General features: G+C 42.4%; 1 protein-coding gene across 7 annotated transcripts in view; it reads left to right on the top strand.

Moving 5' to 3' along the window:
• The window catches only part of LOC105498234 (discoidin domain receptor tyrosine kinase 2), a 164197-nt gene that overhangs the window by 65697 nt on the left and 71268 nt on the right, over window positions 1–27232 (top strand). The window contains exon 1 of one of the 7 annotated variants that reach the window (XM_011770239.3): window positions 9466–9606. The exons of the other annotated variants lie outside the window; for them this stretch is intronic. Coding sequence (XP_011768541.1) covers window positions 9511–9606 — 96 coding nt within the window. The 5' untranslated portion in view covers window positions 9466–9510. Of the gene's footprint in view, window positions 1–9465; window positions 9607–27232 lie in introns of those variants that run through there. 7 annotated transcript variants of the gene reach the window in all.

Genomic DNA, 27232 nt, shown 5'->3' with positions numbered 1-27232 from the left:
ACACAAGGTGAAGGTTTTGGTTGGGGCTCAGGAGGGCTCCTGACTGGGGAGAAAGTGGGAAGATCCAGAGCAAGGAGAAGACAATGATGCTGCCAGGCTTTGGGCTGCTCTGGCCTCTCGGCTGCCTGCCACTGTCTTCATGTCCAGCCTCACTGTGTTTCTATAAAGGTGGAGTTGTAGCTCTCTGATTTCCCCTAAAGGTGGCCTGGATGTGGTAGAAGGAAGAGGAGGCAAGACATTACCTGCTCCTGGAATACTGATGAGTGGTTTGCTCTTTCTTGTATGCCCAGTGGCCTGGTCTTAAGCCTAGGAATAAATGTGGTCACCATGGCCATAAAATGGCCCCACTGCTGGGCTTGCTTTCCCTGGCCTCTGTGAGTTCCATGCTCATTATATGGACTCCCCATAACAATGTTGCTAGATGGCTTATTATTTCCAGAAGTGATCATGGCAGATTAGGAACAAACGTTTATTTTGAGGTGGGTTTTTTTCTTTTTTAATTTTACACATTGTTGGATGAACATAACATCAAGGGCTGCTTTCCCAGCTGTCTTAGGAAAAGAGCTCTAATGTTGAAGCCAGTACCCCTGAGTGTTCTCATCCCAGTTTCAATTATAACTGACTGTAATACTGTAATGACAGTCTGACCTGTGTTCTTTCCAGTGGGGATGGAGCAGGTGTCTGATGCACAGAACCAGGGGGATGCTGCCTGAGCCAGGTTGGGGATGGAGAGAAGAGGCTGAATTCCAAGACGCTGACATCATCAATACTGGCCCTAGTGCAGTTGCATACCTGGTCCTGCAATGAATTATGAGTATTTAGGGCACGTACACCAAGCATTAATGGGGTTACGAGGTGGATCATTCTTTTGAGTGTCCTTTTAAATGCCTCTGCAGTCACAGAAGCAGGACACCATGTAGGTGAGCATCTGGTGTTTTCACAGCTTTTTGAAGCTGCAACCCAGTGTAGTAAAAGTTTCCAGGCTGACTCAGTCCAAAGGTGACTGTTTTGGAAACTTTGGATGAGATTGGTTCGGCAACTTCAGTGTTATGCAAGTAAAAGGATGAGGGCAGTTGAAAGGGCCACTGCTCTGGACATGTTCTAAGTGACTTCTACCAATGGGAATATGTGAGCATGCATTAAGAATGAATCAAATGAGACTGACATGTCTCCAGTACAAGCACAGCACATACAAGGACACAACCTCGTATTTGGTTCAATGTGAGACTTCTCTATGGCTCCTTTCTCTTCATTTGCACCGATATCTGTACCACCCAGTATAAGTGGTATACTAATCGTAGCTAGCCTGTGCTGCGTGCCTGCTATTTTCTGGGTAATTCCCACATGTTTTACACAGGTTAACTCTACTTCCTGTCATGGAAACTATGTGGTCGATATAATGGTTATATTTTACCAATATGACAACTGAGGCACAGAGATGTTAAGTGTTTCACCCCAAGTAAATAAGTGGTTCAGTCAGGATTTGAACTCGAGCAGCACCTCACTCAAGGCTAAGCTCTTAACCATAGCACTACACTGACTCTATAAAATCTACACGTTCATTGGTTTTAAGCTCTACTAATTGAAGAACATTTATACATGTCTCTATTAAAAAATTCAACTGTGTGTGGGTTATGAATTCACCCATAAAGAAGACTGCCATAATGCACTTCAGGAGACGTGATAATCCACAAGCTGGCCTGGGTTGAACTTAGCTATGCTTCTGCCAGGAAACAGGCTGGAGAAGGTCCAGGAAAGTACCAAGAAGTAGAGAAGTACCTGAGAGTGCTCAGCTCCCAGTGTGCCCCTTGGCACCTGCCAGTCACAGCTTGGTCGGTTCTGGCTGTGGGGCCGGCCTTCCTGAGACCCTTGTCAGGGAGCTCGTACCCTGGTGCTCTGTTTTCACTGATGATGAAGCCTCAGGGCCCTTGGTCCCCTCATGATGTTCTGCGGGAAAATTGTGCACACTTTTGTTGTGTGACTTAGGTTCTTTAGCTCAGGCTGGTTGACATGGAGCTTGGTTCCAGTGATAATTGCTGGCTTTGATCTGATTTGCGCATCTCTGCAGGCTAGTGTCATGCTGCACTGTGGATCTGGACTGTGGTTCAGGTGCCAGGTGCAACATAGTCTTCAAGGATAGCCAATGGTGAGACAACAGCACTCTGTCATGCAGCTGAAATTTTGGAAACACGTGATGTCACATGAATGTCTATTGTGTGAGGTGATGGTTAATACCTGTGTCTCCAAGAAAGTGCCAGGCATTGGCTAGTCCTCACCACACCCCTACACATGGTAAGGGCAGTTATTAAGCTCATTTTGTAACTGAAGAAGCATTAACACCAACAGAGAAGATAATTTGCCCAAGGTCATACATGAAAACCAGTAGAGAAATTAAGATTTAAACCTCGGCAGTTAAGGCCTAAAGTCCGTGCTCATGACCACCAAGCTACCTTACCTGTCCCCTGCCAGGCTTTTTAGGGGATAAAGTGGAGACTAAAGTAGAACTTTCCTCAAAGACTGTCTTGTTGGTCTCACTTATTTTTTTTGTTAGTCTTTGGGTTTACTTTAAATTGATGGGCTGCTGGAAAAAATGTAAATTGTCATTTAAAAAGAAGGCATCAAGGTTTTGTCTTAGGTTAATTTTTCAAAGGGCTTACCAAGAACATGGAAGACAGAATGCTGGTTGGGTGCCGTGGCTCACGTCTGTAATCCCAGCACTTTGGGAGGCCGAGGCAGGCAGATCACTTGAGGCCAGGAGTTTGAGACCAGCCTGGCCAACATAGTGAAACCCCATCTCTACTAAAAATACAAACAAAAACAAAAACAAAAACAAATTAGCCTGGCATGGTGGCGCATGCCTGTAATCCTAGCTACTTGGGAGGCTGAGTTGGGAGGATCTCTTGAACCCAGGAGGCAGAGATTGCAGTAAGCTGAGATCATGACACTGCATTATAGCCTGGGTGACAGAACAAGACTCTGTCAAAAAAAAATAAGAAAAAAAAAAAAAAGCAGAATGCTGAGCCATTAGGAACTACTTCATTTAGTCTTGTCCTATCATTTGTGACCTTTGTGTATTGAGCACATCCTGACAGCTGGGCACTTTCTAAATACTTTACATGTGTTTCCTCACTTTATGCTTGTAATTGCTTTCTGGAAGCAGGACTGTGATTGTTCCCATTTTATGGAAGAAGGAAATGAGGTTCATGAATGTTACATAATCTACTCATAGTCACAAAGCTAGCAGGTGGTGGGGCTGGCATAGAAACCCAGGCAGTCTGGCTCCAGAGTGCATGTTCTTAATTAACTACTCCTCTAGGGTGGAAAGCTCACTGGTTTGGGGGTTACAGGATACTCATGCCAGCTCTGCCAAAATGTCAACATGTGTGACACTGGCCAAGTCATATCTCCTCTCGGGTTCTCGTTTGTTTATTTACTGATTCATTCAGCAGCTCTTTCCAGCATACCTACTGTGTGCTAGACATTGTTAGTACTAGACACATAACGGGTGATAAGACAGATTTCCTCAATGCCTTTGTAGAGTTTACAGATGGATTTTCAGTTTCCTTATGTGTAAAAGATGAGAATTAAAATACATGAATGTTTCTCATCCTTTAGAAAACCCACACATATTTTTATAAACATAAAAAGTTTTGCCTTCCCTAAAGTTATTTGAAATTTCTAAGTGAGTAAATAACCATGACTAAAAATAAATTAAAGCAATTATAATAGTGAGTAATTTTTGTTTGAATCACACAAACCCTCATGCCTGTTCCTGAGGAGATTCTCCTGCGCTGGCCCCCTGAACCCTGGGCATTCTTTTGGTTAAGATTCAGTGGAACAGTATTCTTGCTCTAAAAACAGATCTACAGTTATGTTTTTTAATTGCTTTGAAATGCCAGAGTTGTGTCTATTTAATTTATATTCATTCTTTCACCAAGTTTTGACTCTTGGGTTTGTGTGGCAGATAAAACTTTACTCATTCCTTTTACTGAAAACCTCTTTCCCCCCAAGGGTATGGTCGTGAGTCATGAGCTCTCTCACCAACTGACATTTCCCCATCCTGTTTTCGGAGGGAACAACAAGGGACATGCCTTGTGCCTAACCCAGCGGGCCCACAGGCTGCTCCTTTAGTGGCCTCGTGAGTTCGATGAGCTTTTGGCTCTAGGAAGTGCCTGGGCTGCTATTACTCTGAGATTCTCATGAGAAAGGATGCTTCACAGACCTCTTAGGAGCACCAGCCAGGTTGTAAAGATCTCTTTAAGACTGGGCTCTGGAAGGATTGGGCACTCCAACACCCTACCTTGCCCTTAATTGTGCATTGCCTAGTGTTCTCTAATTGCCTCACAAATGCCCTTGAAAACTCTCAAGGATGGCCTCGCTGTGCATAACGAAGGAATGCGACCTACTGGCTGGGTGTACTGAAGGAGCAGAGAGCAGGATTCTCATAATGATTGTTCAAAGAATTTATTTATGTGGAGTCCTAAAAGGAGTGATAAGTATTGTGAAAAAAATGAAATTTAATTCAACAAACAGTGAGGCAAACGCTGTGCTTGGTGACAGGAATATAGAGTTGAATAAGACCAGTGTCTAGTGATGTCCTGGCAAGTACAACTGGCTCTGTGGGAGGCGATGCCCTGATTTGTAGCTTTTGCTGATTTCCATCGAGTAAATACTCTTGCCATGTTTGATTTCGAGCTACCAACATCATGTCAATTGGCTTACAGAAGCCCTGAAAATTTAATAATCAGCTCTTATGAGCCTGTACAAATTGATCTTACATTCTGCTGCTAATATCTACTTTTGAAGTTGTCAGTTTAGATTGGAACATACATAAATTGCCATACAGTCTGATAAAGACAGAAATAGAAGTATGTAGAAGGTAGAAAGATATCACAAGGGACACTGGTTCAATTCCATGATGGGCATATCCACATGGTAGCCTGCAAAAAAGACAGACAAGGCCTATAGGTAGGTGGAGACAGGGACCTTCAGAGCATCTTCTGTGCCTTCAGGTCATGGGGAAATGCCTTGGCCTGCCTTAAGGTCCCGTGCAGTCTAGCCTCACCTTACCTGGCTAAGCTTTCTCCCACATTTACTAACACAAACCTTCTGCTCTAGTGAGTGCAGTCCAGTGTTTTCAATCTTGAGAGCATGTCCCTGCCTTGGGTGACACCATCCCACCACACCCCTCTTTGGAAAGTGCCTTCCCTCCACCTCCGTTTCCCTGCTGTACTCATCCTTCTTTATGAATGCTTCCTACAACAGCTCCAAGCCACAGAAAACACTAACAGAAAGGGAAAGATTGATCACATGGATTCCATTAAAGTGAAGAATTTATGTTTATCAACAGTCACTGTTAAGAAAGGAAAAGGCAAACAATGGAGTCAGAGGAACTATTTGGAGCACTTATGACCAATCGAGGATTTGCATTCAAGACATGTAAGGACCTCTCACAAATCAATAAGAAAAAGACAGGAGAAGGGGCAGGAGACCAAAACAGGAACTTCACAAGAATGGATATCCAAATGACATGAAAAGAAGTTTGCCTTCACTCCACCTTTACCTCAGTCACTAGGGAAATGTGATGCCACTACATACCCACCAAAGTGGCTGAAACCAAATAGACTTGTATTACCAAGCATTGTCGAAGTTTTGAAACAGTGGGAAATAACATATACTGCTGGTAAGAATCAAATGTGGTATAACCTATTTGAAAAACATTTTGGCAATTTTTATTAAAATGGAACATTTGCATACTCGATAACCCAGAATTAATATCCTAGCTATAATCCAATGAAAATGTATATCTATATGTTTACCTAAAAGTATGTACTGGAATGTTTATACAGCATCATTAGTTATGGCTCCAAATTGGAAATACCCAGATGTTCATCAACAGTAAAAAATAAATTATAGGCTATTTGTAAAGTGGAATCTTATTAAACTATGAAAAAGCATGACATATTGCTCCATAGAACTACACGGATGAACCTCATAAACCTAATTTTGAGTGAAAGGGGCCAAACACAAAAGAAGACAAAATGGAGTTATTATATTTATATAAAGTTCAAAAACAGACAAAACTCTATGAGGTTAGACATCAGTTTACCTGATACCTTTGGGGAAGAGCAAGAGGTTAGTGACTGGGAGGGCTGTGTTGGAGGCTTCTGAGTTGCTGAGGATGTTATATTTCTGGCCCTGAGTGGTGATCACACAAGTATGTTCACTTTGTCATTGAGCTTTACATGTGTGATTTGTGCACTTTTCTGCTTCTGAATGAAAGTGTTAGAACTAGTGTTGGAAAATGAGGGAGTGTTTCTGGACCGCCTTTGTGTTTTTTCTTTTGACGTTTTCTATCTTTATGAGTTTATTCATCAAACAAAGACATATTGAGAATGACAATGTGCTGGGATCTATTTTAGGTACTGAGAGTGAAACAAAATAGAAACAATTGCCCTTTTCATGGAGCTTACATTCTCAAGGGGACAGCAAAGTCATTGAACAGAAAAATATGTAACAAGTTAGGGGATAAGAAATACTCTAAAGTGGTATTAGGGGATAAGAGGATAAAGAATAATGGAGCTGGGCTGACGGTTTGGGAACTGACTAGGTATCGTTTTATATGGGGTGGTTGAAGAGGACCTCTGACCAGGCAACCTTGGAGCCAGAGCCTGGATGAAGTGAGTAAGGGAGCCTGAGAGGTATGTGAAGAACATTCCAGGCAGAGAGGGCAGTAAGCACAAAGGCCCTGCATTGGGATCCTTGGCCTCCGAAGCTAGAAACTCAGCATCATTCTTGGCTTCTCTCTCTCTTCTTCACCCTCATATTTGAATCAAGTCATGATCCATTTGATTTCATAGCTAAATCTCTCATAGTTTGCAACCTCTGCCTCCCAGGCTCAAGCGCTTCTCCTGCCTCAGCCTCCCGAGTAGCTGGGATTACAGGCACGTGCCACCACGCCCAGCTAATTTTTGTATTTTTAGTAGAGATGGAGTTTCACCATGTTGGCCAGGATGTCCTCGAACTCCTGGTTTGTCTCCATCCCCTCCATTGTTGCCTATTTGGGCAATAGTTTTTTGACTCTGCCTTCTCGTTTCCATTTTTTTCTCTCTGGTTTTAAGTCACTCACTGGATATGCCACTTCTCTGCCTAAAAGCCCTCCAGTGGCTCTGCTTTGCTCTCAGAGTAAATGCCCTACAAGGTTTTGGCTTTCCTCACTGGTCTCATATCTTTCTGATTTGCTGCACACTCCGTGCTTGAGCCACACCAAGGCAATTCCACATTTCCCACATTCCCTCTGAGGAAAGACCCTTTAGTCTCTGGGTTTTTCTTCATGAGGGTGCCTCTACCTGTGGAGTTCTTTCCCCCACCTCCTCATTTTATGTTTTGTACATCCCTTAGGTCTCAGCTTAGATGTTGTTTAGTCTGGGAAGATGTTCCTGTCCCTTAAACCTTGGCCAGGTCCCTGTATTCTCCTATCATTGCCCTGTCATATCATTCTGTCATTGAGTTTTCTTTTTTCAAGCCTCCCCTGAAACTCTAAGATACATGTGGGAAGTAACTGTGTTACTTATTTGTAGTGCTTAGCAAAGTTCCTGATGTTTAGAAATTTCTCAATAAATATTAAAAAAGAATGCATGTTGAGCTACATTTCTGTGATATGTCAAAAATCTAGAAGTATTTTTATTAATAACTGATAGAAATATCTTTCAGTCAAAACATTATTCATCAATTCATAAAAAAGCAGCCTAGCTTTGTGTTTGAGTTTTTTTTTTTTCCTGGTGATTTTGTGTTCCATAATTTTTCAAACACATAAACATTATCTTTCAAATTTTAATACCACCTTATTTGACTCAATCACATGTAAAATTTTTGTTCAGAGAATTTTGAATGTATCTGTGAAAAATATTCAAATGTCAAAATCCAAATATCTTGCTTTGGCTATGGAGCGATATCATTATTGTGACTTAATTCTAGAATTTGGACTTAATTGCTAAAAAAACCATTTTGAATTCAACTTTATTAATTTTGTCAAGTTTTTGACATGCTAGGTGGACATTCTTTCCAATTTATTACAGTCCCTTCATATAGACACAAAAGCTTTTAACATGGTGGGAAAGCTGGTGAGACAAGCCAGAAAAGAAAGCAGCTCTGTTTTCTTTTTTTTTGTTGAGGTGGAGTCTAGCTCTGTTGCCCAGGCTAGAGTGCAGTGGTGCAATCTTGGCTCATTGTAGCCTCTGCCTCCCAGGTTCAAGCAATTCTTGTGCCTCAATCACCCAAGTAGCTGGGATCACAGGCATGCGCCACCACACCGGCTAATTTTTGTATTTTTAGTAGAGACGGGGTTTCACCATGTTGGCCAGGCTGGTCTCAAACTCCTGAGCTCAAGTGATCCACCTGCCTCCGCCTCCCAAAGTGCTGGGATTACAGGTGTGAGCCATTGTGCCCAGGCAGAAAGCTGCAATTTTTAAGGTGATGCTTTGTACTATCGGTGTGAGGAGTGATGCTATTGATCCCTGCTGGGCATGAGCATTAGAAGAAAGCTGAGCAGGGACTTGAAATGGGGATGTGGAGCACTGTGTCAATATCTCTCAAATGGGCTTTTAAAAATTCTTTTAACAGATTATTTGGAGAATTATAAATGTTTGAGCCTCAGATACACTCATAGCCACCATTTACTGAGTACTTGCTATATGCCAGGCACTATAATAACTGCTTTAAATAGGCAATCTTATTTAATTGTAATAACAGTTATATGGGATTGTTACCATCATTCCCATTTAATGGATGAGAAAAATTAAGGCTCAGAGAGGTTGAGTGATTTGCCGTAGGTCATATAGCAGGTCAGAGGTAGTGCTGAGCTATGAACTCAGTTCCTCCAACTCAAAATGTGCAAGGCTACTAATGACTGGGTTCTACTGGCTTATGTATTGAAAAGCAAATCAACGAACTCATTCTAGAGCTAAATGTTAACTATTGCTGTGGATTATCCATGACATAACCCATCCACTATATTCTAGTATTGGTTAAAAGGTAGGAGAGAAGTGATAGTAAATTTCATGGGTTCAGCATAGCTTCTGACCGACAGAAGACATTGAAACGTTTTAAATGTTTCTTTTCCTTTTAAACCAAATAACACTAAAAGTTTCACCAAACAAGGGTTCATAGATCCTCTCTAAATGGTGGATGTGGCGAGTGTGCATGCTCTGAGCAAAAAGAGCCTTCCCTTTCTGTGGGAATTGTGACCCTGGAAAGGAGGAGAGCAGTAACAGCTGGCCATCTCCCCCTGAAAGGCCAGGGCCCCCCTCTCGGGCCTCTGGGCTCCAGCTCTGGCTGAGGGTGTGTTTGTTTGGCTGTGACTCTTTCCCTTCGGTTTCCCTCTCTGGGTGTCATATTTCATGAGCTTCAGGCTCCTGCCTGTTTCAGCTTGAGCCTCTGGCTTTCATTGCTGCCTCCTTGGCCTAAGCTGAGTGAGGGCTTGAAAAATGACACTGATTGGATGCACATTTGATGGAGGCGATTGCTGGACCAGCACCTCACCAATCCCCAGCTCCAAATGCAACTGACAGCTACACCCTCCTGGTTGGAGCCCAAACCACTGCTTTAGTAAGAGAGGCCCCTTTCCTCCCTTCTCTCCACCCCATACCCTTGCTGTTTGCCCAACTCTTCCTGCTGAAATCAGAGGCAGCTTGTGCCTCCCAGCCTTCTTCCCTGCCCCCGCTGTCTGCCCAGACACAAGCTTCCCCTGGGCTGGAAAGCCCCCACTTGTCTGACTGTGCTAATCCTCTGTTTGAGGTTCCAGAATGTACTTCCCAATTGTTGGGCCTGGGTTCCTGTACTTAGCTGCCCAGAATCTCCACTTCTCTGCTGAGATTTCCATTATACAAGAGATTCAACCAGAACCCTCTCCGTGGGCCTCCATGCCTCTTTTTGCTGAATTCCGCATTCTCATTCTGGGTAGGGGTGGGAGTTGGTGGGGGTACATGTACCTCGAGTCTAATCATGATCTTATTGGGGAGAGCTCAGTAGGAAAGTAATAACATACTCATTTAAACAACTTTTTCTCTGTTAGTCTTTTTATTGAACTTCATAGAATTAATGGATAAAGACTATTGGTTAGAGTGCATGTTTCTTAGAAGAGATGTAACTCCATCTTAAGATTTTAATATGACTCCATTTTAAGAGACTCTTAAAAAAATAAGGATTGTCACCGCAGGAGTGTACAGAGCACCTCAACTATTGGAGTCCAAGTGGTCTCTTGGGTGGGTCATAAAATCTGAGTCATAAGAACCTCATGGCAAAGAAAACTTGAAACTGCAAAGTCTCACATAGTCATTTGCTGAAAACTGAAGTATCCCAGCAAATGTGGGGTTAGACCTCCTTAGAGAAACACGTTCCAATATGAGATTGAACCTGACAATTTTGCATGCTAACCTGGACTGTTTCTTATTACAGCAAAGGAGATGGGCTTTTTGTTTGCTTTGGGTGTATTTGTTTTTGCTGCCAAAGTGTTGTAATGTCATGATTATTTAATATGTATGAGGCCTAGTTGTGTACTAGGGAGAGTCAAAATACATTTACTATGAAATGAGATCAGCTCCAGTTGTTTAAACAGCTCCAGTTGTAACAATAAAAGCTAAGACTTGATGCCAAGCACTGTTTCTAGGTATTAACTCATTGACTCCTCATGATTACTCCTCACGATGGTCCTCTTGGAAAGGATCCTGTTTTTCTATGAGAAAACTGAAGCTTGAGTGTTAAGGAACTTGCTTAAACTCACACATTTGGTAAAGGTCAGCGCTTAGATTTAAAGCCAGGCACCCTCATTCTAGAGCCTGTGGCTCAACCGCTGAGCTATACTGCTTGTTAGTGTTGTTAGTGGAGTGATAGTAGAAGTAGATGGGCTAGAGTTCTCCATTTCTAACCCTAAAAATCTATAGCTATTAACACTGAAGACAGCAACTGCCAATTAAATAAATCCTCAATGAGACCGAGAAGAGAATCTGCTAATCTGTTGGTCACTAATATCTGCAGTTTATCTGCTTGTCTATCTGCAGTAGAACTGTCTTAGAACACTTTGCTGAATGAAATTGAACATAGAAAGCTGACTGAAGGGAAAACAGAGAAGGTGGGATAGTTGAGAAGGGAGTAAGATCAGACAAATGGCAATGCTCTGTGGGATACTGTGTCCAAGCAGAACAGTCAAGGGATTCAGTTCTGAATTCAGAAGCTGTTCAGGTAGACACCCTCCTTACAGAGTTGGTTAGCCCCTTGCTGTACGCACATTTGGGGCTGTTCAAAGCATGAGGGAGGCATGGTCTGTGCTCAGTCCAGGCATCCAAAGCACCAGGGAGGCAGGATCTGTGTTCATTTCAGGCGTCTTATCTCGCTGCCACTTCCAGGCCTGCCCGTTACAGACAATATATTTTCTACACTCTCCCTTCTCCTTTATTTTTACTTCTGGATGTGCCATGGTGAATATTTTTCAGGGGAATGGGGGGAATAGTTTCCTTCTCAAGCTGGGTTGAAACCTAGCACTATGATTAGGGTTGCGCTATCCTCTGCCTGCCTCTCCCCTAACTCCTGCTGTGTATAGGTGGGCGCCCCAAGCATCCTTGGGACTGGGAGAAGGCTGCATTAGGAATGTTCCTACCAGCAGAAGCTGGCCAGTGGGAGGCTTGTAGGCACTTTGTAATTTACCATTCTCCTCTAGAACTATGCAGCAGTCTGAGGGGCTGTTCGGAGGATTCTCCCCAGTCATTCCCATTGCTAGCTTTGGGGGCCTTCTCCTATAGTTCATAGCCTCATACTAATGTGCTTTATTCCTAAAGCCCTGTCCTGGGGGTTTTTGAAGAAAAGGAATGAAGATCAACATGCCTTCCCTAGCCCGAAATTACACTGTTTGACTCATATAGTGAGGAGCTTTATAATCTGTAATCCTTTTGGGATTGTCTGTACTATAAGGATATTCTCTGGGACTTATGCCTATTTAACCAAGATTGTCTGCAATGGGGAGCTCCCATGACAGGGAATTCAGAAGAAGGCTGGCATAGGCTTCTAACTTATACCAGTGCTCCCTGATGCCTGTGAATATGGGGAAAGGGCGAGGAGATTTTGAGAACAGATAAGAGACATTTGAATTTCTCCATGCCTTCTGAAAAACCATGTGCAGAGATGAATTGAAACTTACCTTGTTAGCGTTATAAATCTAAACACTTTCCTTGCTAGGCCACAATGGCTTAATAATATCCTCTAAAGAATCTATGTTCACTCTACTTGCATCGATTTATATCTCCTTTTTCTAATTCTGCATTGTCTCTGGACACTTCTACTTCCAAATATCACCTGTTTAAGGAATAGCACTTACCTTGTCTTGCACTGTGAATCCAAATTTCTGTGAAAAATGGTCTCTGGACGTTGTTCCCACTTGAGATTGCTGAGTGTCATGAACATTGGTTTTGAAGAGTATAGAGTGTTGCTGGAAGACAGCTTGAGGCTAAACATGGTTGTGCAATATGGTTCCTACACACTGTCCAGCAGGTGGTTGGATACAGTAATGCCATGCTCTGCTTCTTGGTTTGTTCCATTCAAAGCATGAAAAAATAAAAGCAAAATGTAATCAATGAATTCAACTTCTCTTAAGCTCACTTTTATCTCCTTTCTATAAGACTCAGTCATTATTTCTGAATATGCCATCAATTTTATGAGTGAAAACCCAGTTTTAGTTTTAAAACACACAGATATAACAATAAGATGCAAAGTTCTACAGTAAAATTCTTAGACATAAACACTGAGATTTTTGGATTCACAAATAAATAGTTTAGATAACACTCAGAAAGATCTTTTCCTGCTAATTAGCTTCTATTGTCACCTTGTCCTAAGTTGATATGTAGCTCAATTTGTTAGGAAAGGGATTTCCCACACATGCCCTAACTATAATCATAAGCATCTGCAACTCTGTTTTCAAACAAAGCATCTGCAATTCTATTTTCAAACAGGTGGTTACTCATGAGAGAGCTTCTTTAAACTGCAATGGACCACACAGAGGTGGATGTCTAGCACATTTGCCGTGACTATGACTTTGCCCTGACCCTATCTTTCACTGTTTCTTCTTTTCAATATTGCAGGATTCTAACCATATGACTTTCCCACCCCTCACCTGATGGCTTCTACTGGCAACACCATCTTATGCTATTTGGGGTATATGTGCTCCTTATCAGCCCTGGATCCTAGCCAGGCTCAGGACCTTGTGAGTGCAATGTCTATTGGGCTGTTGTGGACCCCATGACTATGACCCAGACACTCAGTTTTGTATGCCACATCCCTTTTCAGGGAGCTAGGTCAAGGACATCATGCAACTCATTTGCATGCCATATTGAAGATTCACACTCGGGGGAATACTTTATTCTCAGGCAGCCAAGACTTTGAAACTCCAGCATAGTATGAAGAGTGCTGAGCCTTCAGCATTTTTAGCACATGATTTCAGGCTTGGAAATCTGATGTACTTGCAGACCTCTACACAAGAGGAGGTGTTTGCATAGAAACATGAGCATGCTGGGGCTGGGTCATCCTTTTGCTGCACATGTTAAAGCATACATTGTAACCAAAATTTTGGAAGCAATGAGAATCTCTTACTCTACTATTGGGATATGGGGTCACAGCAAGACTTTGGAGGAGGTATTATTGAGAAGATGCCCCTATGAGCTGTTACTCAGAGTCATTAATCACTTACAGGGCACTATGAGAATGGCATAGTTCATGTCTTAAAACCATTTATAGCTACTAGTTGAGACAGAAAAGGAAACCATATGCTGTGTGATTAAACCAGTGTTTTCCTTTTTGCATTCTGTCTTCTACATGTGTTGTGGTGAAATGAAACTTTACCACGTTCAGCAGGTGCTCAGGAGAAACATTGAGCAGTGTTGGTATATATTTCAATGGCATTCAAGACCCTGATAAATAATTTAGGACTTGGGGAGATCTGGGCATGGGAAGAAGAACTGAAAAAAAAAAAAACCCGGAGGTAATTTACTAATGTATGTTTGTAGGTTAAAACACTTTTTATAGCTGACCATAGTAGATAGAATCATTCTTTACAACTATTAAGTGGTATTAAATAGGTTGACCTGATTCCCTTGGAAAAGTGATTAATTTTGTCCTCCAGACCTTACTTCTGAAGCTCAAAGTTGGTTTAAACAATTCAGTTGTAGTAGAGGATAGCCTGATACACAAGTTTTGCCACAGAATCTGGGCCAGATGGCATTTGCAGTAAATGGAAGGTAACAATGATCAGCTCTGGTATTTACATGTGTAGGTGGTATGGTCTTGTGGGAGTGTTCATATGCTTACAAGTCATATGGCTCTTGGCCATAAACTATTGCCACGTAAGGCTTTGACTCTGTATCAGTATGAATAAGGTAGCTCTTTCAGCTCATGAGTATCCATTTGCTTTCTGTGTCAGGCTGATGTCAAGTTACCCTGCTTTCATACTCTGGTGAACAGACACATAGATTATTAAAACTGAAAGGGATCTAAAAATTTGTCTAAACCAACATCCTATGTGAAGAAGGATCTTCCTTACAGCCTCACAAATAAGATGATTAGTCAGCCTCTACTTGAATATTTCCAGTAGTGGAGACCTCACAACCTCACAAAGAAGCACAGCCCATTTTTGGATGGCTCTAATTTTTAGGGTGTTCCCTCTTATTTTGGATAAAAATCTGCCTCCCTGTAACTTCCTCAGTCATGACTGGAGTTCTGTTGTATGATCTGAAACCTTCGATTTCAGAATAGGGCATCACATATTTGAAGACCATCATCGAGTCCCAGTGTAGCTTTCTTTTTTCTGCACGAAGCATTCCAAGGTCTTTCAGTAAATCCCCTTGTTTTCTTGGCAGGGAGTCACTCATCATCACTTTTCTCTTCCCACTGCAGCTGTATTAAGCTCCTTGAACCTTTGCATCCTGGAGATACAGCTTTCTTGTCACAAAGCCCAATTTACCTTCTCTGAAAAGAGTCTAGTTCTTTTTATTAGTTTTAGTTGTACAGTTTGGGATTCTCCTTTTTCTCCTCTTTGTCTTATTTTTCTTCCCAGCTTCCTCATCACTTGGCATTATTGTGCATAAAGTTCTGAATCATATTCTTCAACTTTGTTCGTTGTAATTTTTGTCACTCTGTCTTCCCTCTTGGATTATTTCTTTCATTCTCCTTAGAAAATTTTTGAATTCTCCCATCAGTTGGAAAAAAGAGACCCTCTTTACATCCTTTACCTTCTCCTCCAGCTTATACTGACTATGCAAGCAGCTTATACTTAAGTCCCATGCAAGCAGTGAGTTCAGAAAAACCAAGAACATGAACAATGTATCATCTCCTATTGTTGGCTCTTGATTTTGAATAGATATTCCCTACCCAACTAGATTCATGTGTGAGACTCTGAGTATAGGTCATTCATTGAATGTCTGTTACTGCTAGAGTCTCTGATTATGTAGTCAGTTGATGTGAACTTAAATGTAGTTGGTGTTACATGCAGTTTAAATGTTACCCTATTTCAACCTCATGGTTCTCATTCTTATGCCAATAGCTACAGTATATTTATTCTCTACCATAGGATCTAATTACATAAGCTTTGGTACTTCTCATTATCCAGAAGGAACTTAATGTGAGAGAGGATATGTCTTCCCCACATTATGAAGGATTAAGAAACAGAGGCTCAGGGAGAATATTTGGCTCATCCAAGACTACACCATTAGTTCAGCAGCTGGTCAGATGCTGTTTCCGATAAGCCACTCAGTTAGCTAACTCCCTTGGCTTCAATAGAGAAAGTGACTTAAACTGTGGCATTTCTGATCTTTTATACTCTGTGTGTGTGTGTGTGTGTGTGTGTGTGTGTGTGTGTGTACATTTTTTCTTCTTTATCACCTAGCATATTTTCTGATATGTAATAAGTTCTCAATAAATGCTGGTTAATGAATATTTCAAACCATCTTTTCCTTTTGGAAGTTGGGAGCATAAGTAATGGAAAAAGACTAGATTGAGCAATAAAGTATAAAGTATAACTAGGAAAGGTCATAGTTTGGGATGAAGAGTAATGCAGTTTGTTCAGAAGTATATAAATCATTGTGCTATGTGCCACAAAGCCTATACAGAATGTATAGTCTAGTTCCTGATATCAGTGAGTTTATAATGAGATAAACATATTATATTTGGCATTGTGAAAATGAGATAAAAATAGAGACAAGACTGAATCATATGGGAAAAGATTAGTTTCCAGTTCAAGAGAATGTTATCAACATCAACGAGGTATTCAGAGAAGGGAAGGTAATAAAGAGCCTGCTATTATGCTATTGTTCTCATCGGAAGAGGGGTGAGTGTGAGGGAGGAAGAGAGGAGAGATGGAAGATGAGAAGAGGGTGTTTTCCAGAGACATGTTGTCCATTTAGTACCAGCCCTGTGTGGCAAATAGGACACGAACCTCCAATTGGCTTAAGCTCTTGAGGTAGAAGAGATTAAGAATGTAAAAAAGAGAACAAAATTTATTGAGCACCTACTATATGTGAATTCACGAATATTTCTTGATCACCTGTTTGTAGAAGGCACTGTGTTAGGTGTTAGAGATTCAGTGGTGATAAAGAGAGATACTATCTTCACCCTCAAGGGCAGGCCAGGTAGTGTGCTAGGAACCTCACAAAACTGATCTCAAGAAGGAGGTGCTGAAGTCACATAAGCTCCCCTTATGTAGTTATTCCAGTTTTTGGTTTTCATATCTAATGGATTTTTTTTTTTACCATAGCTTCTCCCCATCCACCAAACCCCAGCCTTTCCAGAGTGTATCTGTCTTTCCAAAATGAGTTTGATACTTTGTGTGCATGCCGGGATCCCCATGGGATTGGTGACATCATATGCCATTGGCTCCTATTGCACACAAGAGAGGAGACAGATCTGCACATTCCTGCAGTTAATGCTGAGCAGAATCTTGGCAGAGGTGGTGGCATCCTTCATTTGACTTTAGACCTTCAACCTCCCTTTTAAAGCCCTGGCTCACACAGTTATTGAGAAGCCTTATCCTGCAAAGAACCTACAGCTTAGGAAAGAGTTGCCCACATGTTTTCACTATCAAACAAAAAATATTGGCAAATCTTTTATCAATTTTCTATTCTGGCAGAGGTACCATTTATTATGGGGCAGATGGGATATAGATAGAGCATCTCCCTGCTTCTACCTTCCTGAGATAAATGCCTGTTCCACTCCCAATCACCAGGAAATGCCTTGGAGCAATGGAGTCTAATAGCCTGAGAGTTGTAAAGGGGCAGCAAAGCCACTTCTGCAGGAGGAGAGTGTTCATGAGCCTTATTCATCATCCATATGGGAAGCTGATTCGTGTACATGCTTTTCACCCTGATTTGACACATACTAACATCAAATAACTATCTGCTTTACCCCATTTGGATACTATAATAAAAAAAGATAGTCCAGGTACCTCATAAACAACAGAAATTTATTTCTCATTGTCCTGGAGGCCAGGACATCCAAGATCAAGGTGCTGGCAGATTCAGGGTCTGGTTGGGGCCCACTGCCTGGTTTATGGATGGCATGTTCTCGCTGTGTCCTCACATGGTGGAAGGGATGAGGGATCTCTATAGGATCTCTTTTAATAGCACTCTGAAAGACAGTGCCACCCTCATAACCTAATCACTTCTCAAAGGCCCTACTTCCTAATACTATCACACTAGGGGTTAGAATTTCAATATAGGAATTTTGGGGGAACACACATCCAGTCTGTAGCACTATCTGATAAGGCTTCTGAATAGTCCTGGGCCATTTTATGTAATTGGGATTTACTAAGGACTCTCAATAGCATGGCTCTTGCTTCAAGGGGTTTTCCATGGAGGACCTGTCAGAATCACCTAAAGATTTGCCCTTTTGCTTTTGGGGGAATCATTGAGAGAAAAAGGACCTGGCTCCCGTGCTTTCCGCATGCTCACCCACTCCGGCCCTTCTGATTAATGTTTGCTGTTCTGCTTTGCAGATGCCTCCCAGGACCCAGAGGGACACTGTAGCCTCATTTCTGTGGAGACCTTTGGCTGGACTCTCCTGGCTCTCCCAGAGGTGAGAGACTGTGGTTCCTGTAGCCTCAGGCTTGGCACCAACTCATCTCTGGTGGATCCAGGATTCCAGATATCCAATCTCACTACAGTCAGGGCCTCTTTGTCCCAGTGTGACCTTGCGGGCTGTCCCTCTGCCTGCCTCTTAACAGCCCCTGCCATTGGTGATTTTCGTTCCAACTATGAGCCGATGGATCCCTGAAAGCGACTGTGTGGGCTTCTCTCACGATCTCACTCTGGCCTCAGCCTGGTGGTGTGCTCCTCTGTGGTCTGGATGGGGATGATGAACTCGGGCTGCCTGTTGTTTTTGTTTTGTGATATTTAAAGCAGCCAAAGCTCTCATTACTGTAATACAGTATGTGCCTGGGCTGAAGGGGTAGCAGCATTCTTTCTGGATGAGGGGGCAGCTCTATTCTGTTGTGGTGCACCCGCCGGAGTGTTTAAAACCATGGCTGGTAGAATTTACAGTGCCAGGACTGACAGGGGCCTTGGAACTCCCGCATTTTCACACATCCCAGCCCCTTGTTTGAATGAAGAGGGAGTTGAGCCCATTCTGGGTATGGGGCGACTGTTCAGGCCCTGGGGTGATGAGTGGCAGATCTGGGACTAGAACTCAGGCCCGGAGACCAGCTTGCTGTCATCTGGCTAAGTTTCTGCTTCTGTTCTCCTCACTTGTTCAAGATCCTTCTGAGGCCCTGAACCAAATGAGGAAAATTCATATAAATCTTAGCACACTGCCTGATATGTAATAAGTGCTCCATAAATGTTTATCAGTACTCTCATAAGCCCTGAGACATGCAAAATATTCTTGCCCTTCAGGGACTTACAGTCTTGAGGAGGAGACAAAATTTTCACACTTACACACTAACACACTTAAGGAGCAATTTAAGTCACTAAATGGTTATCTGCTAAGTTTTGGGGAATAGGTGCAGTGGATCACGCAAGAGAGGAGACAGATTATTATGGCCTAGAAGAAGTGCCATGGTGAAGATAAGAGCATAATGTGTATGACATCTGTGTATGACAGCTTTTCAACTCCTGGCAGTGAGTGGGTCAGCAGCCATTCCTGGACACTGCAGAGCCCTCAGGCCAGCCACTCATCTACCCAGCACATTCACTAATTATCACCCAGCTCTGTGCTCTGCATGAGAATGTAAAGAAGACCATGACAAGATCCTTTCCTCAAGCCTAGCCAGGGAGACAGACATGCATAAAGATATGACCACTGAAAAATTCTACATTCATATCTATTTATATCCTCAAGGCATCATCTGAGCCCACAGGTGGGTAGGCAAGTCAGATAGGATCAAGAGTTTGAAGGAAAGCATACATTTACCTGGTAAAAAGGGGCAACTCACAAGCCATAAGCTCTTGTGCAAAGGGGCTGGTAATTGTGAGTCTTCTACAGGAGAGGTGGAGTTGCTGGGACGTTAGACCCAATCAAGGGCATTCTGAGAATGAGATTGAGAAACCTCTGAGGCCAGCATGGGGCAAGACTTTGGTGTCACATTCGGCCCTGGCAATGTGGTATTTTTGAGCTGGGCCAGGAACTGGAGAGGAGTGGGCCTGGTGGAATGGAGAGGGAGGCTCTTTACTTATCAAGAGTAGGTACCAGATGCTGGTGACTCAAGGGGAAACTTCCTGAATGGATATGGAATCTGTAGATGTTTAATGGCCTAAAACAAACACATTTTTCTGCACTGCTTGGTTCAGAGGCTGCAGGTTAAAGTAACATAGAAGAGAATGTCCAGCCAGCAAGGTGAAGGAAGCATGAAATGGAAAGGGTTAGAAGCTGAAATTCTCTTGATCAATGACTTCATTATCTTGGCAAGGATTGCAGAAACTGCAGGTGCTGAGGGAGTGACTTGTTTGGAGGAAGGGGTAGGGACCAGGAAAGGAATCCCAGATACTTGGTGCTAACCCAACTGCTGAATGAGGCTTTCAGGCTCTGGGATTCAGTCAGGAACTCCTGGGCCACATTCTTCCTAGGTATAGGGCTAGAGAGCCTTCACTCTTAGTGTCTGTATGTCCCTGGGCCAATCTGCTTTGTTCTACCATGCCTAACATCAGAAAAAAAAGGGTAGATTAAGTTTAGAGCCACTGCTCTGTATCTTCATCCTGCTTGTTTTTCCTAAGGCAACTGAGCCTTGGAAGGTCTTGTAAGTCCCTGTGAGGTCTACAGTTGTCAGGGGTTGGTGAGGTCGGAGAACAAGCTGGTCTGTTCTGAATTCAACTCTCTCTTTCTCCCTTTCACAACTGAAGGTCTTCCTGAGCCTTTGCCTCTTTCATTAGCCTGGATATTGAGACTGCAATTTTTCATGATTGCTTGTTTTGTATTTTTTCTTCATGGTCTTTCCTAAAGTCTGTTATTCATCCAGGTCCACTTATATGTCTTCTAATCTATTGCATGAACCCTGCAGCCATGGCCTGGCGTGAAGTTGCCTGCTCATTGTCTCACTGGTTTTTCCAAATGCTCACAGGCACTAGTCATGTAAATCTCCTCCTGGCAAGAAAAAAGACTGACTTTTTGTTGTTGCTGTGTTATCCCCAGGTGATTCAACCTGTCCTGGGATCACAATAGATGCTCAGCATACGATTGCCACCTCGACTGCTGATCTTTTTCTTCCTATACACCATTCTATTCACCCCACTATTCAAAAATTGATATTTATAAGCACTTACTATATCCCAGGAATTGTACTATATGTTCTTTATATGCATTATCCCATTTAATTTTAATAGTTATACCATTTTCTACTTTTAACTATCTCATCCTTTCTACACTGATAGAAAAGTGTCCCTAAACCCAGAGACTTATTAGTACCTGGCTGTTTTAGAAGTTCCTGACCCATAACATTTCTGAAGTTATCGCTACAGGATATGGTTGCAAAGGCCTGGGAGGAGAAATCCTTTCTGTCTCTGATGGTTTCAGGGAAGGTAAGAGGTCTCCTGTCTCTTTGTGGTAAAAACGCCAGGGTAGGCCTTGATCTCCTGAGTCTTGAGTATGTTAAGGGAAAGACACTAAGACTGCTCTGCCAAAAGGGCAGACCCTGCCTGGTGTCTGGGAAGTTGAGCCCAAGTTTCTCTCCAAGGAGGGTCTCCTGCAGGGATCAGGAAGGAGGGTCTATTGGCATCACACAGGACCTCTTCTAGGTTCAGGAGGGTTTCCTGTAGCTAGATGAGATAGAATTGATTGATGTCTCAGTGATGCTTCAGGCCATGTTGATTGGACCTGCGCTAAAGGCAAGCCGCCCTTCAGAGCCACGTGTTCTCAAGAGACAGCACAGCCATAACCGCAAGAGTAGGATGGTCCTGGTGGAAATGGCACAATCAAACAAGCTCCTGGGCCTTGTGGCTTTGAGTGGCTGAACTGGAAGGTTCTTGGGGTGTGAGCACTCTCACTCGCAGTGTTGATCAAGCAGCGTAATCACATCACTGCCCCCACAGAAGTGGCAGCCACTCAGTTCTCCTTAGCCCAGGCTGATTTCTGCTCTGCTGGTTCATAGGAAACCACTTGGGTGTTTCATGACTGCTGAAGCCCGAGGCACTTTCTCCAGGGGCAGCATGCATCACTCACAGGATGGACCAAGCAAAATGTCCTGGTCAAAGGCAAGAAGTTTGTATTATTGTCCTTGCCTATTTTACTATCATGTAAATACCCGCCAACCAACCTACAGATATTCTCTGAGTACTTACTATGTAGGTGTTAAGGGATACAAAAATAAGGGTGTGGCTAGGGGTGGCATGCTTTTTGCCCCTAACTTGCAAATTTGTTGAGAACATGATGCCAGGCACAGTAAAAACAAAAGATAAATACAAATAAATGGTAACATTTATGAGACAGGCACTAGGTTCTAGGCACTTCTTATGTGTTAACTCATTTCATCCTTACAACATTTCTATGGGCAGGTGCCATTATTACTCCCATTTTTACAGGTAAGGAGACAGAGGTGCCAAAGTTCAAGTGTGTGCCCAGGTGCATGCCGCCAGTGAGAGGGGGAGACAGGACTCAAACCCAGCAAGCCTGGTCTCAGACAAGGTGACTCATAAGGAGCAGGAAAGGAGGTAGGCGGCAGAACATTCAGTGCAGGGGTTCAGAGGGTGGAAGGAAGTAACTTCAATCTGGTTTAAAGAAACCAGTTATCAGAGACAGACAGAGCCTAAAGAAGGTATGGGTGGCTCAGAGTTTTAGGAAGGAAAAATAGGAAGTTGGGCCAATAGGGATAGCATGATAAGAGAACAAGTGCTAGGCTGGAAGACCAGGGGCCTGGCTGTGGCTGTGAGCAGCTGCTCCCTCGGGGCAGGTCACTCTGCTTTTTTGGCTGCCTTATTTTTCTCACCTCCAATTGGAGAAAATTGGGAAAGATGAGCTTTCAGGTCCCTTCAAGTTTTTACCTTATGGTTCTGTGATTTTTGAGGGCTGGCATGTTTTCCTGGTTGCTTCCAAAACCCTCTGACCACAGTCCCTCAGGCTGACCCTCTTGTGCCCAGTAATGTGGAAAGATGGCCCTCTGCTCACCAGCACGTGCTTCCGAGGGCTGTGGAGCCTGGGACAGAAGGTAGGGTTGGAAAGAAAATGAGAGGAGCTGATTGGAAAAGATACTTACGTACAGAAAAGTTTCCAGCAAGTCAGAGGTGAGAGTAAAAGATCCAAATGAAAAGCCAGAGATTGCTAGGGCTTACCAAGGTGGAATAACTTGTCCAAGGTCTTAGCAGGCCACGGGATATTGGATTATAACATTTCTAATACATTGTTTTGTATTTGGAAAATGCTCTGCCTTCAGTTTGTATTTTCTCTCCTTCTTCTTCTCGGTAATCAAATGAAGACATTAGATTTGACGTTTCTTTCCAGTGTGTATAGTACAGACAGGAAACTAGGTGAATGGTGTAATGCAGTCAATGTTCTGTGACTCCATTCTGCCCCTGGAAGAGGGATGTTTTCTATAATAGTGATGTGACTTAACATCCTCTTCTCTTCCTAGAAAGGGAGTGAGAGAATAAGATAGCCATCTAGCACTTTCCCCCCTCACCTTTTCTACAAACTCTAGCATCTCATTTTACAGAAGAAAAGACTGAGGTGGAAGGGAGCAAAGGCAGAACAAAGGCAGAAGTGGAGCTTGCTGTTTCATCCAGTGTGGGTCACCTCAGGTCACCTGGGGCACATCCTATGTGCCCAGATACTTACGGATGGGGTCATTCTGGGCCTTTGGCTCTGCACCGAGGGGCTGCATTTTGAGAAGCATGAGGTTGGGACTCCCAGAGGAAAGTTGAGAGTCGGGAAAACTTCAACAAATCCTCAGGAATCGAAACAGAACATGAGATGAGGATATTTGGGACAGCTCTGCTGTTAGTTTCTGTGTGTGTGTTTGGGGGCCCATCTCTTGCCAAATCCAAGCTCATTTCTGCATATTTGTTTGCTTAATATGAAATACTCCAAAACTGCTCTTCATATTTGTTTAATCTGAAATGAAAATGACTCAGCAGAGAGGAAAAACAAGATTTAAATGCCCTGAATGGCCCCTTAATTAAAATATGTAGCCCCAAATCATGGGGGTGTTTTTCTCCCCACCAAACCTTAATCTTCAACACACACAAATGCAAGTGCCACACACAGTCATGCATACACACACACACACACACACACACATTGTGTTTGCCTGCCACAACTTGACCTCAGTCCCTTTATCTCTTTTCCCTTTCGTACTCCAGCCTTTCCAGGGTCCTGCCTTTCCTGCAAGGGGAGACATATTTGAGCTTAGGTGGAGGGGCCTGGCCTGAGCTATAGGTCACAGATGATTTTCCAGGAGGGCCACCACCTCCTCTCCAGTCCAGATCACAGGCTCAGTGTCAAGATCCCTGTGGGAAATCTGAATTTTCGTTCTTCAGCAAAGTCGAGGCCACCTCAGATTGTCCCTAGCTTTTGGATCTGGAAAAATGGACTCCATGGACAGAATGGCCATCTACCAAATCAGACATGTCTTGCTTTGTACACAAGCTGTATTCCTGAAAAGTTGGGTATAAACTGGATCTTGGGATGTTGCATCAAGTTTGAGTGTACTGAAATTTGCTATTCAAAGGAACCTAGCACTGGATTCTTTTGTCAAGGGAAGAATTACTTTGTAATGGCTACTCATCTAGTGATTTATGAGTTTGTTAAGTAAATGGAACATTTTTGTATACTGAACGTTATTTTAAATGTACTGTGTGGGATTTGTTTTTCAAAGTTACCGGCATTGAATCCTTTTGCGAAGAACTATTCTGTAGTGTAGATAAACATTTCATGATGTATGAGTTTGGTAACTTTAGGCATTTCTTAAAGTGAGATATACCCCTAGTTCTGCTTCAGAGAAAAAGTTGTTTTTTGCTAATGATCAGACTTGGAGAAAAAAGAGCTCTACCATATGTGAGTTATGGTCACTCCTGAGGGGCTTGGGAAGAACGGAGGTACTCAAACTTTCCATTTTGTTAGAGCAAAAGATCCAGGAGTTGCCTGCTCTTCTTACTTTCTGTATTATCACTGGGGTGGAAATTATGGTGATTATTTTCCCAGAGAAATGTAGTTCACTATTATAGCTACATTTCAAAGGTGTTTCTCTTCATATCTATATCATTTAAATATATATATATATAAATATACATATGTACACACATACATGTATATACACAAACGCATATATACACACACACACACATATGCACATATGTATGTATATACATATATAATCTATCATGTATATTTAGATCTAAAGCAAGAAACAGACGTTGCATTGCAGTAGGGCTTGTGTTTTGAACCACTGAAGGGCTGCTGTTTCCACCAGTACAGAGTGCTGGGGCTTGCTCTGAGATCACCAGGAGTATAAACCAGGCAGGAGGGAGACTTTAATTTCCTGCTGACTCTTTCTCACTTCGCAGGTCAAAAATCATTTCAGTACTCGTCTCCCAAGGTTCCTAGCTGTGTCCCCATACCATCCTATCTGAGCACTAGTGTGAAGCTTGTTTTGGGAAATGATCTGATTGCTAAGACAGTTGGAAAAAAAATATAGTGTCATGTGTGTACAGCCAAGAGCTGACCTAGGATGCCCACATATTCCTGGCTCATCCATGAGCCACATATTCATTGAGGTTCTTATAGGTAGGAGCAAACCCTGCTTATAAGAACCGTACATGGACTGGCAATGGACTGGCAGTGTTTCAGGCAGAATGTGCAGAAAACTTACCCTTTCACCATGATTTGGCCCGAATGTGTCTCAGAAAAAGGCTTTTGGAAGCTCATCCAAGTGCAGAGATAATTTGTGAGACATTTAACCTCTCAGACTCTTGCTTTTTTCTTTACTGGAGTGCTGCTAATTTCTAGTTGTGGCTGCCACACTCCCGTCTGCCTGATCTTCCATTTTACTTCCTGGTTTACCGGTGGCTTTGACACATGGCCTGTCCAGATCCCAGTGGAGGCAGTCCTGAGATGGAGAGTTGGCGGTCTTTTGTCAGATCTGGGAGGTCCTGAACCATGACTTCCTTTGAAATCAGTTTGGAATGTCCATCCAGCTTGGCTAAGGAAGAGGATTTTGACTGTGAAGAGGGAAGTGGGTTCTTTACTACAAAGGACATATTCTCTCTGAGTCACGTGTTCCTTGATGTTCTTTGGTAAATGTTGGGCTGTGGGCCTAGAAACACTGACCTTGGAGTCAGGGAAACTGGGATCCAGTTCTAACTCTGTGGTCTTCTAACTTAGTGACCCAAGTAAGTCAAAATTAATCTCATTTCAATGTAGAGATATGCAAGATCCTTGACCTTCAATGAATCATGGTCTGGCTTGAGAGAAAGACAGGTAAAGAAGCAAACTCTAATTCAGCACAATGAATGGGAAGCAGCAGTCAGACCAGGTAAAACAGCCTCAATTGAGGGTGAAGGGACTGAGGGCTGTACTTTTCTACTTTGTCAAAAGGAGATGATAATTTCTCTCCACAGGATTGTGGTGACGCTCAATGATATAATGCATCTATAAGTAACTGATGAAGTTCAGGAATTCTAAAATAGAAACAGGCAGTGATTCTCAACTGTTTTCTTTTTCCACTCTCTTCACATGCAAGGTGTGCTAACCAATAATATCTCCCAATACAACAAGTGATTCTTGAAGTATATGACATGTTCCCCCCACACCTCCAACTCTGGGAATGCACAGAAAGCATCCTTGAGATTCTGACAGTCTGTTTCCAGGAAAAATGTTTTGTTTGGTTTCATCAGAAAAACTAATATAAATGACATTAACAAGGAACACATTTTCCTTGTTGAAAATCAAAACATTACAAATAAGGCTAAAGTCTCCCTTTGATCACCATTCACAATCTCCTCTGACAAATGCAGCAGTCCATCTCCTAACTCCATCTCTGAGGGAACCACTACTGTCAGCATGGTGTTTAATCTTCCAGATCTTATATATTTATAAATGTACATGAGTGTGTATCTATTCATAGAAATATATAGTGTGCTTTACATAAACTTTGCAACCTTGTTCACCTAAAAACATGTCATCAGCTTCAAACCTTGTAACTGCGAGTAGCTCTAATATATTCATTGTTACGATTGCATAGCATTTCACAGTAGGAATATACTACAGTTAATAACATTATCCTACTGGTAGACATTTTTCTAAGTTTTTGTTATTAAAAATATATTGCAAAGCACTTTTTTTGTGCATGCCTCTTTGTGTACACACACAAGTCTTTCTTTAGGGTGAATAATAAATGGGATATATACATCATGGTATATGTATTTTTATTGAAATTATCTTCTAATTTATATATCCAGCAGCAGAGTATGAGAGTATGCATTTGCCTATCTTATTGCCAAGTTTTATATTATCACGCTTTAAAATTTTGCCAATCTGATAGATAAAAATTAGCATTCAACTACTGCTTTAATGTTTGTCTTTGTGACTACTAGCAAGGTTGAATACTTTTAGATGTTTACAGCATTATATTGTCTCCCCTGTTAAATGCTTTTTATTTACTTGGCCCATTTTTCTAGTGGCTTTTTAAAAATGATTTATAGAGATTATTTATACTAGAAGTTATTTCATTATACAATTTCAAATATTTATCTTTGCCAGTTGTTTACATGTTATGTTTATGATG

Source organism: Macaca nemestrina, chromosome 1, assembly GCF_043159975.1.
Source record: "Macaca nemestrina isolate mMacNem1 chromosome 1, mMacNem.hap1, whole genome shotgun sequence".
Taxonomy (NCBI): domain Eukaryota; kingdom Metazoa; phylum Chordata; class Mammalia; order Primates; family Cercopithecidae; genus Macaca; species Macaca nemestrina.
Note: the sequence above shows the minus strand (reverse complement) of the source record. Positions and strands in the feature narration are given on the sequence as shown.